At 52.8% G+C, this 15,597-nt stretch overlaps 1 protein-coding gene across 2 annotated transcripts in view; it reads left to right on the forward strand.

Moving 5' to 3' along the window:
- Window positions 1–15,597, forward strand: part of SYMPK (symplekin scaffold protein) — a 37,098-nt gene that overhangs the window by 16,742 nt on the left and 4,759 nt on the right. The window contains exons 11-23 of one of the 2 annotated variants that reach the window (XR_003678019.2): window positions 1,543–1,693; window positions 3,369–3,573; window positions 4,441–4,591; window positions 6,210–6,445; window positions 7,522–7,603; window positions 7,802–7,915; window positions 8,955–9,102; window positions 10,107–10,267; window positions 11,792–11,900; window positions 12,235–12,335; window positions 12,973–13,063; window positions 14,196–14,297; window positions 14,790–14,860. Coding sequence is in view for 1 of the 2 variants with exons in the window: in XM_007102716.4 (XP_007102778.1) it covers window positions 1,543–1,693; window positions 3,369–3,573; window positions 4,441–4,591; window positions 6,210–6,445; window positions 7,522–7,603; window positions 7,802–7,915; window positions 8,955–9,102; window positions 10,107–10,267; window positions 11,792–11,900; window positions 12,235–12,335; window positions 12,973–13,063; window positions 14,196–14,297 (1,651 nt within the window). In the remaining variant the exon portion in view is untranslated. The remainder of the gene's footprint in view (window positions 1–1,542; window positions 1,694–3,368; window positions 3,574–4,440; window positions 4,592–6,209; window positions 6,446–7,521; window positions 7,604–7,801; window positions 7,916–8,954; window positions 9,103–10,106; window positions 10,268–11,791; window positions 11,901–12,234; window positions 12,336–12,972; window positions 13,064–14,195; window positions 14,298–14,789; window positions 14,861–15,597) is intronic. The other variant, XM_007102716.4, reaches the window with a different exon arrangement.

Here is a 15,597-nt window from a genome sequence, read left to right on the forward strand (position 1 = left end):
CCTAGAGCCTCCAAGGGGCCTAGTTGTTGGGTGATTGGGGTGGCGAGGAGTTTTCTGTCCAGCTCAGATCTCTTTGGTGAGCTCCGGGCCTGGATATGCGGCCACCTCCTGCATCTTTCTCTCTTTGGGTGTTTCACAGGCACCTCAGACTTAACATTTCAAAACTAAACTTGTGAAATTTCTCCCCCGACTCTTCTACAGGCCCGTGACCCCTCCTGTGTTCTTGGCACACATGCCTCTCGTCCCCATGCCAGAAACTTGGGAGTTAAACTCTTTGCCTCCCCCTCAGCCCGAGTCCTTCCCCTCTTCTCCATTCCCCATGGCCCATGCCCTGTCCAGGCCCCACCCTTTTCACACAGAGAACTACCTGCTTGTTCCCTGGCTCTGCCTTCCACTCTCCCTGTGGCAGGCAGAGGCATCTTTGTAAAGTACAAGTCATGATGCTCCCCTGCTCAGATCCCTGCCAGGGCTCTTTGTTTCCTTCCAGATAAAACTTAAATTCAACTTGCCTTAGACCCTGTCTGATTTGGCTTCCATTAACTTGTACCTTATCTATCCCTGTCACACTCCAGGAAATTGTCTTTTTCAAATTATCAGCGTGAAGTTCATAAGATTCTTTTATTTTTATAATACCTGCTGTCTCTAGTAATGTGCCACTTTTTTGTCCCTGATACTGTGTCCTTCCTCTTTTTTTGTTTATTCTTGCTGTAGATTTGCTTGGTTTCAGTCATTTCAAAGGACTGGCTGTTAAGTTTTGTTGATAATCTTTTGTAACCTTTTCTGTTTTATTTCTGCTGTCTTTATTTCTTTCATGTTACTTTCTGTGAATGTTTTCCCCCAAGGTTAAATGCTTGGCTTATTAGTTTTCAGTTTTCTTTTCCAGTGTAAGCATTTAAGGATCTGGTTTTCCATTTAAGTACCGTTGTAGCTGCATCTTACACATTTTGATTTGTAGTTATTTCATTATCTTTCTGTTCTATTATTTTATTATTTAAGAGCATGCATTTAAACTTCTAAGACTATAGGGAGTTTGAGATTATCTTTTGTTACCGATTCCTGACAGACATGGATGTGCTCTATTAGGATACTGATTTTTTGTTTTTAATCAATTTCTGGTTCATATTATACTGTGTCACTGAACCTCCTTCCACTCACTGGGCAGGGTACCAGCTCTGCTGCCTCTTAGCCTTCCTATACCTGGAATATATTACCCCCCAACCCCTCGCTTGCAAGACTTCACTCTGTGTCAATCTGACTCTGTCCCTTCTCTCAGTTCTCAGCCTCTGTGCCACTGCCCCGGGGAGCCAAAGCCATCCCTGGCACCCTTTACTGTGTCCCGTGGCACCCTTTACTTCTTCTCTCGTGTACCACACTGCATCAGTACTCGTTTTGTCTCTGACTTGCGCAAGAATCTGCACTCCATGAGAACAGGCCCAGGTCTGTCCTAGTCACTGCCATTTCGCCAGCATTGGCCTGGGTGTGGAACGAATGTTTGTTGAGTCAATAAGTAAGGGAAGGCTCCTTTTCCTGGGCATCTCGCAGGTCCTCATCAGCATGGTGTACCTGCCCGAGGTCATGCCCGCCTCCTTCCAAGCCATCTACACCCCAGTGGAGTCAGCAGGCACTGAAGCCCAGATCAAGCACCTGGCTCGGCTCATGGCCACACAGATGACGGCCGCAGGACTGGGGCCAGGTGAGTGTCACATGGAGCTGACCAGGGCCAGGGGTTGGCACTGTGGCCACTGGGTTCTTCTTAGTGGAAGAGCACCTCTTTGTAGTGCTGCAAATGGAAAATCATGCGATCTTAGGCGTAAATAGTTACAGGTCCCATAGATACAGTGACCACTCAATAGTTTCAGGCCCTGGGCTTTGAAATCCAGCAGACCTGGGTTTGAGGTCTGAGTTGAACTAGACTACCTCAGCCACTTAATAGCTGTGTGTCTTTGGTCAAGTTACTTAACCTCTCTGATCCCCAGGTCGTTTCCCACTGTAATAGTACTACTGAGGTATAAATTATGTACAGTGAAACACACAGCTCTTAAGTATACACTTTAGTGAATTTTCACAAAGTGAACACACCAGTGTAGCCACCACCGAGATGGAGAAGGACTGTTATGAGCACTCTGGAAAATTCTTTCTTGCTCCTTTCCAGTCGACACTCAAAGCATCCCCTGTCCAGAGACAACCACTGTTCTGACTTCTGTCTCCACAGATTAGTTTTTTCTAGTTTTGAACTTCTTATAAATGGAATCATAGAGTCTGGCTTATTTTGCTCAGCATAAGGTTTTGTTTTGTTTATAAATTTATTTATTTATTTATTTATGGCTGTGTTGAATCTTCGTTGCTGTGCGGTGGCTTCTCTTGTTACAGAGCATGGGCTCTGGGCGCGCGGGCTTCAGTAATTGTGACACGCAGGCTTCAGTAGTTGTGGCTCGCGGGCTCTAGAGCGCAGGCTCAGTAGCTGTGGCTCGCGGGCTCTAGAGCGGCAGGCTCAGTAGTTGTGGCGCACGGGCTTAGTTGCTCCGTGGCGTGTAGGATCTTCCCGGATGAGGGCTCGAACCCGTGTCCCCTGCATTGGCAGGCGGATTCTTAACCACTGCGCCACCAGGTAAGTCCCATCAGCGTAAGTTTTTTTTTTTTTTTTTTAACATCTTTATTGGAGTTAACTGTTTTACAATAGTGTGTTAGTTTCTCCTTTACAACAAAGTGAATCAGTTATACATATACATATGTCCCCATATCTCTTCCCTCTTGCGTCTCCCTCCCTCCCACTCTCCCTATCCCACCCCTCTCATGGTCACAAAGCACAGAGGTGATCTCCCTGTGCTACAGCATAAGTTTTTGAGGTTCATCCATGTTGCTGTGTGAACCAAGAGTGTATTTTTTATTGCTGAGTAGTCTTCATTATGTGAATAGGCCACCGTTTGTTTATCCACACTCCTCTGTTGATGGACCTGTGGATTGTTTATAGTTTTTGGCCATTGTGAATAAAGCTGCTGCAAACATTTGTGTACAGGTGTTTTGATGCACATGTGCCCTCATTTATCTTGAGTTTATACCAAGGAGTGGAATTGTTGAGTCGTGAGTTTGGGTGTGTTCAGTGCTATTCGAAACTGCTCATCAGCTTTCCAAAGTGGCAATACCATTTACTACTCCCACCGGCAGTGAGTGGACATTTCTGGTTTGAGTCTCCGTTGTTGTATTGCAAAATGGGGATGAAAAAGGTACCTGCTCCAGAAAGGCATTTTGCAGATTTCAATGAGTTTTGTGTGTACAAGGCTTAGAGTAGAGCCTGTCTCACAGGAGGTCCTTGGGTGGGAGCGGGTGGGTCTGACGCGCCAAGAGCCCGTTTGCTGCCTCCCCCTCAGGAGTGGAGCAGACCAAACAGTGCAAGGAGGAGCCCAAGGAGGAGAAGGTGGTGAAGCCGGAGAGTGTCCTGATCAAGCGGCGCCTGTCAGCTCAGGGTCAGGCCATCTCGGTAGTGGGCTCCCTGAGCTCCATGTCCACTCTGGAGGAGGAAGCGCCCCAGGCCAAGAGGAGGCCAGAGCCCATCATCCCCGTCACACAGCCCCGGTGAGTCCCCTTGCAGGTGCAGGTGCAGGACTAGAGGCCTGGTTCTTGGTGTGTGTGTGACAGACAAAGACAGATAAACAGAGATCGGTCTGGATGAGGGTCTGTCTGATTCCAGAGTCAATGCCCTAACCACTAAGACTTAGCTGTTGTTTTCTTTTAGAAAAAACACCCCTTACTTATATCTAAAATTGGGATGGGATGATAGTATCTCTCTCTAAGGATGAGGAAGAATTAAACGAGTTCACAATGATGGTTAGATAATTAAATCAGATAACTCTTGGGGTGGACAGTGATCATGACTAAAAAGCACTTAGCACGATTCCTAGCGCTTCCTGGGAAGTGCTACTGGTCGTTGCCATCATCGTCCTCATCATTACCTGCCTTAAAGACCACAGAATCCAGCCAGTCCCTGCCCTGTCCCCAACCAAGGCTTGCTAAGAAGGCCCTGCCTGATCTGCTGCCCCTCCAAGCTCTCCATTCCCCTTCCCCCCTCCTCCAGTCACACCAGCCTCTTGATATTTCTTGAACAGCCAAACAGGTTCCCACTTGAAGGCCTTTGCACCTCCTGTTCCCTCTGCCTGGAAAGCTCATCCTCCAGATATTTGTGGATCTTATTCCCTCGTTTCATTCAGATCTCCAGTCACACGTTGCTTGCTCCTTATAGAGGCCTTCCCTGAGATACTGTTTACAAAACCAAAATAGCATCCTCTTCCTTCCCGTTACCCTGCGCCCTGCCGTGCCTCAGAGTCACAGGGGAGTTGGAGAGACAGTGTGGGGGTTGTCTCTGTATGTATGGCCTGGGGTGGGCCTGGGCTCCAGAAACGATGTTCCGAGTCACCGTGTCCCTGTCCCTACTCTCCCATGTAGGCTGGCAGGCGCCGGCGGGCGCAAGAAAATCTTCCGTCTTAGTGATGTGCTGAAGCCCCTGACCGACGCCCAGGTTGAGGCCATGAAGCTGGGCGCTGTGAAGCGGATCCTGCGGGCTGAGAAGGCCGTGGCCTGCAGCGGGGCAGCCCAGGTGTGCCTCTGTACCCCCCAGCCATCCTTCCAGTCCCTCTCCCCAAGAGTCTCCCTCACATCCCAGCAGAGAGACAGGCCCCAGGGTCAACCTCCCTGGCTCCAGATTCCAGCTCTGCCGTTCACTGGCCACTTCTCCAAGCCTTACTCTGTCGTCCCATAAAACGAAGAGGTAGCAGCTCCACACAAGTGACGAGGAAGAAATGTGTGGACACGCATGCGCTCTCACTCAGCACAGGGTGGCTACGAGGAAGAGCCCTGCGAGTGCGGGCTGCCGTGATGCTCTTTCTTCCTTGTGGTTGACAGCGTTCTTGTTCGTTAGCTTCAGAAACACTTACACGCTTGCTTTAAATCCTGATTCCGCCACTTCCTGGGATTGTAACCTCAGTCAAGCGACTTTTTCCCTATTTTTTTGAAGTTTATTATTTTTTTAATTATTATTTTTTATATAAATTTATTTTTATTTTTGGCTGCATCGGGTCTTCGTTGCTGCGTGCGGGCTTTCTCTAGTTGCGGCGCGAGGGCTTCTCATTGCAGTGGCTTCTCTTGTTGCGGAGCACGGGCTCTAAGCACGCGGGCTTCAGTAGTTGTGGCTCGCGGGCTCTAGAGCGCAGGCTCAGTAGTTGTGGCGCACGGGCATAGTTGCTCCGCTGCATGTGGGATCTTCCCGGACCATGGCTTGAACCCCTGTCCCCTGCGTTGGCAGGCAGGTTCTTAACCACTGCGCCACCAGGGAAGCCCTGAAGTTTATTTTTAATTAACCAAATAGTATATGAATGTATTCTCTCTGTTAAAAAATATTTCCAGGCCACAGAGGGCCTGTAAGTCTCCTTTGGCCCCCACTGCATGCCATCCCCTCCACAGAGGCGACCAATGTACAAATGAAGGGAATCCTTCAAGATCTTTTTCTGTGTACCTAAGTATGTAGATATTACTCCTAGAAATTTAGATATTTGTGCTTCCCTGGTGGCGCAGTGGTTAAGAATCCGCCTGCCAATACAGGGGACATGGGTTCAAGCCCTGGTCCGGGAAGATCCCACAAGCTGCGGAGCAGCTAAGCCCGTGCGCCACAGCTACTGAGCCTGCGCTCCAGAGCTCGCGAACCACAACTACTGAGCCCACGCGCCTAGAGCCCGTGCTCCTCAACAAGGGAAGCCACTGCAATGAGAAGCCCTGCGCACTGCAACGAAGAGTAGCCCCCGCTCGCCGCAACTAGAGAAAGTCCACGCACAGCAAAGAAGACCCAACGCGGCCAAAAATAAATTTAAAATAAATAAATAAAAATTTAGATATTTATATTTTAGATACATTTTAGATATTTAGATATATTTTAGATATTTGTAATTTCATATATTTACAATTTAGATATTACTCCTAGAAATGTTAGCAATCGCTCCTAGTTTTACTCCATGATGATTAATTTTTTTCTCCCTTTTCATTTTTTTTCTTCCATACAAATGAGACCTACCGAGAATAAGGTTCTTCAGCCTTCCTTCCTCACTTAACAGTGGGTCTGTGCTGGGGGTCCCTGAGGCTGGGCGGGAGTAGTTGCAGGGCACCATTGTGGGGTGCCTGGGATTGCCCACCCCCGCGCCAACACAGACCCTTGCTCGCGTCAGGTGCGCATAAAGATCCTGGCCAGCCTGGTGACTCAGTTTGACTCGGGCCTGAAGGCTGAGGTCCTGTCCTTCATCCTGGAAGATGTGCGGGCCCGCCTGGACCTGGCCTTTGCCTGGCTCTACCAGGAGTACAACGCCTACCTAGCAGCTGGTGCCGCGGGCACCCTGGACAAGTATGAGGACTGCCTCATCCGCCTGCTCTCCGGCCTTCAGGAGAAGCCAGACCAGAAGGATGGGTGAGGGGGATGGCCCTGCCCCCTCCTGTCCCCACGAGTCCCCCCACCTGTGTCCTGCCTTTTCTTTCTAGTTTCTGACCACCTCTGTCTTCATCGGCACCCGAGTCAGTCCTCCACGTGCCCATCCCAAGTCCCCCTTCTCTCCCCACTCTCCCCACGTGCAGACAGTGTCACCTCACTGTAGGCTCTGGGTCATGCGCCCTGGGCTTGCTTCCCAGCTCTGCTGCTTGCTCTCTGACTGACCTGTGTCACTCACTTCTGGGCCTCCGTTTTCTCATATAATATAGAATAAATAACAGTGCCTGCTTCAGAGGCTTGTTCTGGAGGTTGACTTCTCGCCATCCCCATCTCTTGCCTGAATCAGTTCTGTGGCTTCCTCCTTGTCCTTGACCTCCAGTTTATCCATTCTCCCCACAGCAGCGCAGGTGACATTTTATAATGTAAATACTGTCTTGTTTTTCCCCACTAAAAACCTTCAGTTGTCCTCGAGATAAAATGCAACTTTCTTACTATGTTTTATGAGACCTTGTGTAATCCAGTCCCTACCAACTTCTTTAGCCTCCTTTCTTACCTCTCTGCTTTTCCCTGCCCCCAAACTTTAGCCGCACTGGCCTTCAGTCTTCTGTTCCTCAAACATGATGAGTTCAGGGCTTGGCACTTACTGTTCTCTCTACCTGGAATGCTGTCCCCCTACTCCTTGCATGCCTGGCTCTTTCTCATCTGCCAGCATTGACTAAAGTATCATCTCACAGCAGCCTTTCGTGGTCACCACGTCTAAAATAGCAATACCCTTTCCCAGCCCCCATCATTCCCTCCCATTGCTGTATTAAACAAGCTAGAAATCCCCATTTGACAAAGGGGAGAAACTGAGTTTCAGAGAGGCAGTCTCTGCCCAAGACACCCACCTGGCAGTGTTTGAACCCTGCTCTGTTGCCTCCAAAGCTCTGTACCCAGGGGCGTTGAGCGAGCTCTCTGTGAGGGGGGGTGCCCTGCCACCTGTGAGCTGCGATCAGCAGGACGGGGAAACCAGGGGGCCCCTTCTCTGCAGCCGTTCACTGTCCCTCCCTCTCTGGAAGGATCTTCACCAAGGTGGTACTGGAGGCGCCGCTGATCACTGAGAGTGCCCTGGAGGTGATTCGCAAGTACTGTGAGGATGAGGTGAGGACGGGCGGCAGATCTCCCTGCATCCCCAATGTTGTGGTGCAGGCAGGAGCCCTGCTTGTTGCAGCCTGTGGCGGGGGGTTCTGTGAGGGACCAGTAGCTTTTGTCTAGGACCAGATCCGACTGAAGCAAGGGAGACACCCCGGAGGCACACCGCGGTGCCTTCAGCTCTGGTTCCCTTCCTTCCTGCCGCAGAGTCGCACCTACCTGGGCATGTCCACTCTTCGAGACCTGATCTTCAAGCGCCCGTCCCGCCAGTTCCAGTACCTGCATGTTCTGCTAGACCTCAGCTCCCATGAGAAGGACAAGGTGATCCCCCGTCGCCCTTTGCTGGGTTACACTCAGTCCTTCCTCTGTCCCAAGTAACCAGCCCAGTCTTTTCCACACTCCCCTGAAAGTGTCTGGGCCTAATGTCCTTCTTGCAACAATTTTTTGGTGGTGGTGGTGGTTTTTCCATTTACAATGGCACGAGGCTGCTTAGAATATACACACATATATACACTCACCGCCTCCCAGGAAAGGCAGTCCCGTTTTCGCTCTTATTCCACCCGTGTTGGTGCGCCCCTCTTAAGGCCTGGTGGTGTGCTGGGACCTGGGGGAGCGCTGACCAGGAGGGGAGCCATTGTGACCCACACAGTGTGTTCAGTGCCAGGAGTGGAGTAGGGTGTGCGGTGGCAGAACCCTGGAGGCTGAGGAAGGGAGGTGGTCTAAGGAAGGCTTCTGGAGGAGGGGTTGTGTGAGCCAAGACCTGAAATATGAGTAGACGGGTGTGCCCTGGACGGAGCGAACAGCGTGTGTGCATGTGTGTGATCGAGAGGGCCCTTGGTCCACCCTGCTTCAGCCTCCTGCCAGCGCCTATCTGATGTCTTGTGTCCATTCATTCAGCAGACCCTCACTGCACACCCTGGCTCAGCCCTGTGGTGCTTTTGGGGACAAAGCAGTGCCCCAGACCAGGCCCTGTCCTCATGGCTCCCAGCAGGGGATGTCTGAGTGAAACAGGATACAGCCAGTGACAGGCATGCCAGGCAGTGGGAACCTTTTGTTCCAGGTCTCAAAGCCAGGGAGAACGCTGTTACTTTTGAGGAACGGAGGAAAACTCCTTCTGGTTGGAGTATATATAGCAAGCAAGGCAAGAACGATAAGAGATGGGGCTGGGCAGGTAGATGGTGAGGTGGTGCAGGGCCCTGAGGTGGGCCAGGAAACCTCTCTGCCAAGCCGGTGACCAGTCTTGGGCACAGGGAACTCAGCCCAGCTGGGCCTCTCTCAGACTTGGGCTTGTTTTCACACTGGTGCTACCAAGCTCAGAACAGCTGTCTTCCCCTCCACCATCTTCCCCCACTCTCCTCAGGTGCGTTCCCAGGCCTTGCTGTTCATCAAGCGCATGTACGAGAAGGAACAGCTACGAGAGTATGTGGAGAAGTTTGCCCTCAACTACCTACAGCTCTTGGTCCACCCCAACCCGCCATCTGTGCTCTTTGGAGCCGACAAGGACACAGGTTTGGTGCAGGTTCTTCAGAGGTGTATTGAGCACCCGCTGTGTCTCAGGCTCTGGGCTGGGTCTTGGGGACAGAGCTGGATCTAAGCTGAGCCCTGCCTAGCCTGCTAGAGAAGACAGCCAGACAGTAATAACCAGAATGAGCAGGCCTCCGGTGGCGAAACTAGGAGTCTGTGGAAGCCCAGAAGGAGCGCCTGACCCAGCCTGAGGGGTCAGGGAGAGCATCCTGAAGGAAGAGACAGCTGGGCTGAAAGCCGAGGGCAAGGAGAGCTAGACCGTGATGGGGCTCCAGGAAAGGCCAGGCAGGATCATCACAGGCCAATTTCCTCAGCAAAGCTCTGGGTCCTCCAGAATTGCAGACAGACCCAGGCCCCAGGGGAAGGGATCATTGAATTGGAAGGTTCAGGCTGTGGCAGGAAGCACAGGGCCTTCGAGAAGCACAGGAGCCCTGGTGCAGCCTGGGTGCCAGGAAGGCTTCCCAGGAGAGGTACTAGCTATGTGAGACCCAGAGGAGGAGGTACAGAAAGAGGAGTTGGGCAGCAGTGTTCTAGGCGTCAGAGCAGCACATGCAAAGGCTCCAAAGTGGGGGTCCTGGGGGACTGTCAAAAGTAGGGTGTAACCGGAGCACACAAGCCCAGAGGCAAGGCCACCCTGAACAGGACCTGGCAGGTAGAGCAAGGTGAGGAGGAGGAGCTGGGGGTTTATCCTGAGGGCATAGGACAGTCGTGGGAGCACTGAGCAGGGGAGGGACAGGGTCAGAACTTGGGAAGGTCTCTCACCACCTGTGGGTTGGTGGTCAGAGGAGACCAGATGGGAATTTAGTGCAGAGACTTGTGAAAGGGGAGCAGTCCTGGTTCCACCCCATTTCCCAGGTGATTGGCTTCCTGCCCAAAGAATTTGCTTCCCAGGCCCAGCTCCCTTATGTGCCTGTCCCCTAAGAAGAGCCAGATGCTGGGGGTGGGAGGGGAGCGGGGCCGCCCTGATCTTCACCCCCTGCCCTATTAGAGGTGGCAGCGCCCTGGACTGAGGAGACAGTAAAGCAGTGTTTGTACCTCTACCTGGCCCTCCTGCCTCAGAACCACAAGCTGATCCATGAGCTGGCAGCCGTGTATACTGAGGCCATCGCTGACATCAAGAGGACAGTGCTGAGGGTCATCGAACAGCCGGTGAGGCCCCTGAGCCCACCAGGCTCTGCCCACCCATGGGTGGGGCTCAATCCCCAACTCCAGCCCTTCCCCTGGTATATTCTCCTTGTGTATGCTAAGCACTAAGGGTTGTCACCCTAGGCTGAGCAGCTGTGTCACTTGCCGGTGGTCCACACTTCCATTTGCTCCTGAGAAGACAGCAGGGTAGCCCCGCGGTTAAGAGCCTAGCGTTGGATGGACCTAGGTTCACATTCCGCCTCTCACTTTCTCACTGTGTAAACTTGCACCCTTCCGTAAAAATGGGGAAGATGATTCAGTCCCCCAAGCTTCTTGGAGGGATTCTGTGACCTCATGCATGTAAACATCTGTGTCACTGTTATCATTTATGAGCTGTCCCTCCCCTGCCTTGCTGACAGGAATCTTTAGTGGTCATTGCCTAAGTCCCTCCTGCTCCTCTCTGGAACCCCAGGGTCACCCACAAGAGAAGCATCTCAGTTACAGACTGGCCCCTAAAATTCAGAATGTCTGCCCTTCCGATTTGTAGCTGGGTTTGAAACCTTTTGCGTATCTCTGTCCCTGACATTTTATTACTGAGAATTTCCAACATAAACAAAAGGAGAAAGTGTGGTACATTAATTCCCACATACCCACCTCCCAGATTCAACAGTGTCTTTACCTGTAATGTGGGGGTAATAGGCTCGGCGTGAGGAAGAAGCAGATTCTTCTCCCCATTCTCAAGGTGAGCCCACCAGACTCTGAGCTCTTCGAGGGCAAAGACTGGCAGTTCCACTTGCGATTGTAAAGATTTATGGGGCAGAGGAACATGAACCCTTGAAGCCTGGCCCTCCGCTCCCTGTGTTTGGCGTTTGTGGTGGGTTGGGGGGAAGCCTGCAGAAGCAGCCGCAGGTCGAGCCCCGATCTGAGCACGCAGCCGAGCCAGGGCCCTGGCAGTCCCAGAGGTGGGTGGGCAGGGACACCTACAGAAGCCAGAAAAGTCTTCACCGAGGGATTGAAGGGCAGGTTGGGCATTAAAGCTCAGGTTAAGTCAGAGATGGCAGAGAGAAGGCATGGTCTGCCTAGAAGGGCAGCATGGGTGAAGGCTCAGGAGCTGCAGGAAGCCGGTGTCTGTGTGAGATTGGGTGGAAGAGACGGAGATGCTTCTGCCCAACCCTCCCCCACTTCCCCCCACTTCTGTGAACCCTGTCACCAATACTTTTCCCCCTGTTTTATTGAGATATAATTGACATATGACATTATCTTAGTTTAAGGTATACAACATAGTGATTTGATATATGTATATATGGTGAAATGATTATTACAATAAGTTTGATTAACATCCATCACCTCACAGAATTAACGATTTTTTTCTAATGAGAACTTTTAAGATCTACTCTCTCTGTCACCACTTCTTACTCCCGAGTCCCAGCACCTACCCTGCCCCCGACACGTGGGCCTCCCCGAGCTCTCACCCTGGGCCCCTCATCGTCCTCACGTCGCCTAGCCTCTTCCCCGGGCCTTCCCTGTCATCCCTCTCTCTACATCTAGATCCGAGGAATGGGCATGAACTCGCCCGAGCTGCTCCTGCTGGTGGAAAACTGTCCCAAGGGGGCAGAGACACTGGTCACACGTTGTCTGCACAGCCTCACGGACAAAGGTGCCCCCTGGGACCCTACCTTTCATCCTTTTCTTCCATTGCCCAGGTCTTCCCCACTTCCCCTTCCCCAGACCTGGGGATCAGAGCTGCTGGGTCCCCAGATGCTTGGCCCTCTTGTGAGTCTCTCCCCATCCTTGGGCCTCAGTTTCTCCATGTGGAAGAGTGTATTGCTAAATGCACTTGAGAAAGCAAGGGGCCAAGGATTTCTGCTCTGAAATGGAGTTGCCCCTCCCTGCCTCTCCCACACACCCACCACCATTTCTCCTCCTCCTCGGAGCTCACCTTCACCCCACCGCCCCCAACACCTGTGCCTCCTTGCTGCTTCTACCTGCAGTCCCACCCTCCCCAGAGCTGGTGAAGCGGGTCCGGGATCTCTACCACAAGCGACTGCCCGACGTCCGCTTCCTCATCCCTGTGCTCAATGGGCTGGAAAAGGTACGGAGCTGGATGCCTCGATGCCTCCACTGACGAGGACGTGGCAGGGCAGGGGCAGGGAGGAGGTAGGCACCCAGGTGCCCGTGTCAGATGCTTGTGAACACATTCTGGGGCTTGTCTGGGTCAATCTCAACTTTGCAAGCCGCTCCCCTCTCTGAGCCTCAGTTTCTTCCTCTGTCGAGTGAGTATCACAGTGATCCACCACCACCCCATCCTCCTTGCCCCCCGCCATACACACAAGATTGTCCTGAGGCCTAAATGTAGCCACAGAAGCAGCACTCTTCCTAGCTTAGGAAGCACCTCCCCTGGAGGATGTGCGTCCCCTGCCCATGCTCAGTCTTGTTCCTGACAGGCTGTGCGACCTTGGGGGAGCCTCCATCTCCTCCACTTGCAGGAGGAATCACTGAGCTGGCCCCGGGGGCTCAGATGGGGGTTGATGAGGCTGGGGCTGAGTCAGGCCCAGTGAGTTGGGAAAGCTCACCCTTGAGGGACCAGAGGACGTGAGAGGAGGAAAGCGCTGGAGGGGTTTGGTGAGGCCAGAGCTTGCCCCCCACCTCCCCAGGGTGAGCAGTGGGGAGGCTTGTCTGGAGGGGTGGGCGGGCATATCTGACCTGCCTCCCCTGCCTTGCCCTTGTAGAAGGAAGTGATCCAGGCCCTGCCAAAGCTCATCAAACTCAACCCCATAGTGGTGAAAGAGGTCTTCAACCGCCTGCTGGGCACCCAGCACGGTAGGTGACGTGCTCTCCTCCCCACCAGCGGCCAGCTCAGCCCTGGCCCTCGTATCTCTCACCCGTGGCTCCCTGTGCCCCAGCTCCCCCAGGAGACCCCAGCTCAGGTGGCAGGAGGAAGGGGTCCCGGAGGTGAGATGCGGAATGCTGGGGGAGGGATGCCATCTTTAGAGAGGAAGGGGGTGGGGGCTCATCTTGCTCTCTGGGGCTACCTTCCAGACTTGGTGACATCTCAGCGTCTGTCCCAAAGCTCCCAGGTCACCCTCCTGTGATACATGGATGATGGTTTCATCCACAATGGGGACAAAATGGTGGAATTGAGGTCTGACTCTCTATAAGCGTCTTTCCTTCTAGGACCCAACTACTCTTCCTCAAACATGGGCTCCACTCCTGCCCTTCCTTAGCTCTTGCCTGAACCCCTCCAGCTGTGGGTGAGGGGTCTTTGTTTGACCTGGTCAAAAAGAAAGAAAACTTCCAACCTAGAAAGACTACCAAGTGGCATAGGGTAGATTCCTCACCCCTCACCCAAGCGGCTGGAGCTAAGGAGAGTGGAGGCTGTCTGTTCCACATGTAATCTGGTGATTTAAAACATACACACAAGAGTGACTGGGACCCTCAAAACCCCACCAGAAGACTGCCATCTCCCCCAGCCTCCGCCGCTGTGGCATTCAGTTCAAGCACTGTTTGCACGTCTGTTGCCTGCCCCAGCCTGTTCTGTGCAGCAAATTCCCCTCAGTATCTGTGCTGTGCTGGGCACCTGGGATGAGCTCGTCCTAGCTCTGCCGTCATGGGTGCCCAGCCTGGGGCAAGTGTGGGAGAGAGCAGCCGAATCAATCACACTAGATGTTGCCCTAATGAGGGTAGGAGCCCAGTGCTGGCGAGGAGGAGAGCACAATGAAGGCCTCTGATGATGCTCTTCGGTTGTGAAGGACGGCTTTCCAGCTGCTGTCTCATTCAGGCCCCTCCTTTTGCGTTCTCAGTCTCCTTCCTCCGCTCCTTTAGCCCATCGTACCCCTAATCCCAGAGGGCGCCTGTCTTCATTCGCCGCTCCCCCCAGTTTGGGGGATTTGGACCTGTCTCTTAGGCCTCCATACTGTCTCCTCCACCTCCCCGCCACTCCCACCTGCTGCAGGTGAAGGGAACTCAGCCTTGTCCCCCCTGAACCCTGGAGAGCTTCTCATCGCATTACACAACATCGACTCCTCGAAGTGTGACATGAAGTCCATCATCAAAGGTGAGGCGTTCCCCCCAAACCCCCTTGAGTGGTCTGGCCACTTGGGACCTGGGGAAGAACCCAGTCGCCCGCGTGCCCCTAATGGAATCTGCCAAGTTGGAGATTGTGCCGCCTGCAGCCCCATCTCAGAGCTCCAGACACCCACCCTCGTTCCTTTCCCTCCCTCCCCGCTTCTGTCCTTCCTTTCTCCCTCCCCCCACCTAAGAACTGATGCACCCACTGTGCACTGACACAGAGTAGTCCTCAGGAAGGGTGGGGAGCCCCTCCCTCCCAGCACCAGCCTGAACTAAGTAAGCAGAGCCCTTGGCCAAGCTGGGCAGATGCATAGCCAGCAGAGCCGAGAGTGCACCAGGGCAGTTGTTGGACCGGGAGTCTAGTCTGGCCTCCAATTGAGACCGGAGAGTGTGGCTCCAGGGCAGGGGAGTTGGTGGCAACCTGGCGGGCTCACCACAATTAGCAGTTTCATAACAGCTGCTGTCACTGTTTACCTAGCACTTACTCTGAGCCAGGCTTTCCTCAGCACCTTACAGGCCTGCCTGCCAATCCGCACCACTCTTTACCTGGTAAGTATGCTGCCTTCCGTTTTGTAGACGAAATGGAAGTTGCAGAGAGGTTAAGTAACTTGCTCAGGGCCACATAGAAGCTAAGTGGTTTAGTGCAAAAAAACAGAATCTGAAGTTGGGTGGATCTGAGTTGGAAACCCGGTCCTCCTGGTTCCTCCTGCAGATGGCATCCTGGGTCCCAGGGCTGCCTCCTGTGGGACAATCTCTCTCCCTCAGCTCTCCCCAGCGCTCCCCTCCACTTCCTCCCTGAAAGAGGTTTCTGGTCCAGAAGCCATGCTTTCCCCCAGAGGTGGAAGCCCTTACTGTCCCCTGCTCTTCTCGGAAGACAACTGTCCTTTGCTTCCTCCTCTCTCCTTTCAAAGCAGGGAGGGGGTTTTCCCTCCTTGCCACTTAGTTTCATGTCTAGCCTGAAGTAGCTTCTTCAGTGACTTATTCCTAGTCTTCCTCAGCAAATTCTCTCAGAAACTTTTAGGTCAAGAGAGGAGCTTATGAAAATTTTAAACACACTACAACTGAGAAGGAACTAAGGCCTCTAGTGGAAGCAGTAAAGTGAAAAGTGTCTCAAAGCTGAGACTCCAGGAGTAGTCTTTTTACACACCCTGGCCCCTTAGATGATCTCTGGAAAGTTACGAGCCCATTCCCAAGGACGGTAGCCTCACATGATTTTGTGTACAATTTGAGGGGTTCGGATTATGCTAGTATGGCCTGATTCTGGAACTGCAGAGCTGACCCTGGCT

This window comes from Physeter macrocephalus, unplaced genomic scaffold (genome assembly GCF_002837175.3).
Source record: "Physeter macrocephalus isolate SW-GA unplaced genomic scaffold, ASM283717v5 random_5, whole genome shotgun sequence".
Classification (NCBI taxonomy): Eukaryota; Metazoa; Chordata; class Mammalia; order Artiodactyla; family Physeteridae; genus Physeter; species Physeter macrocephalus.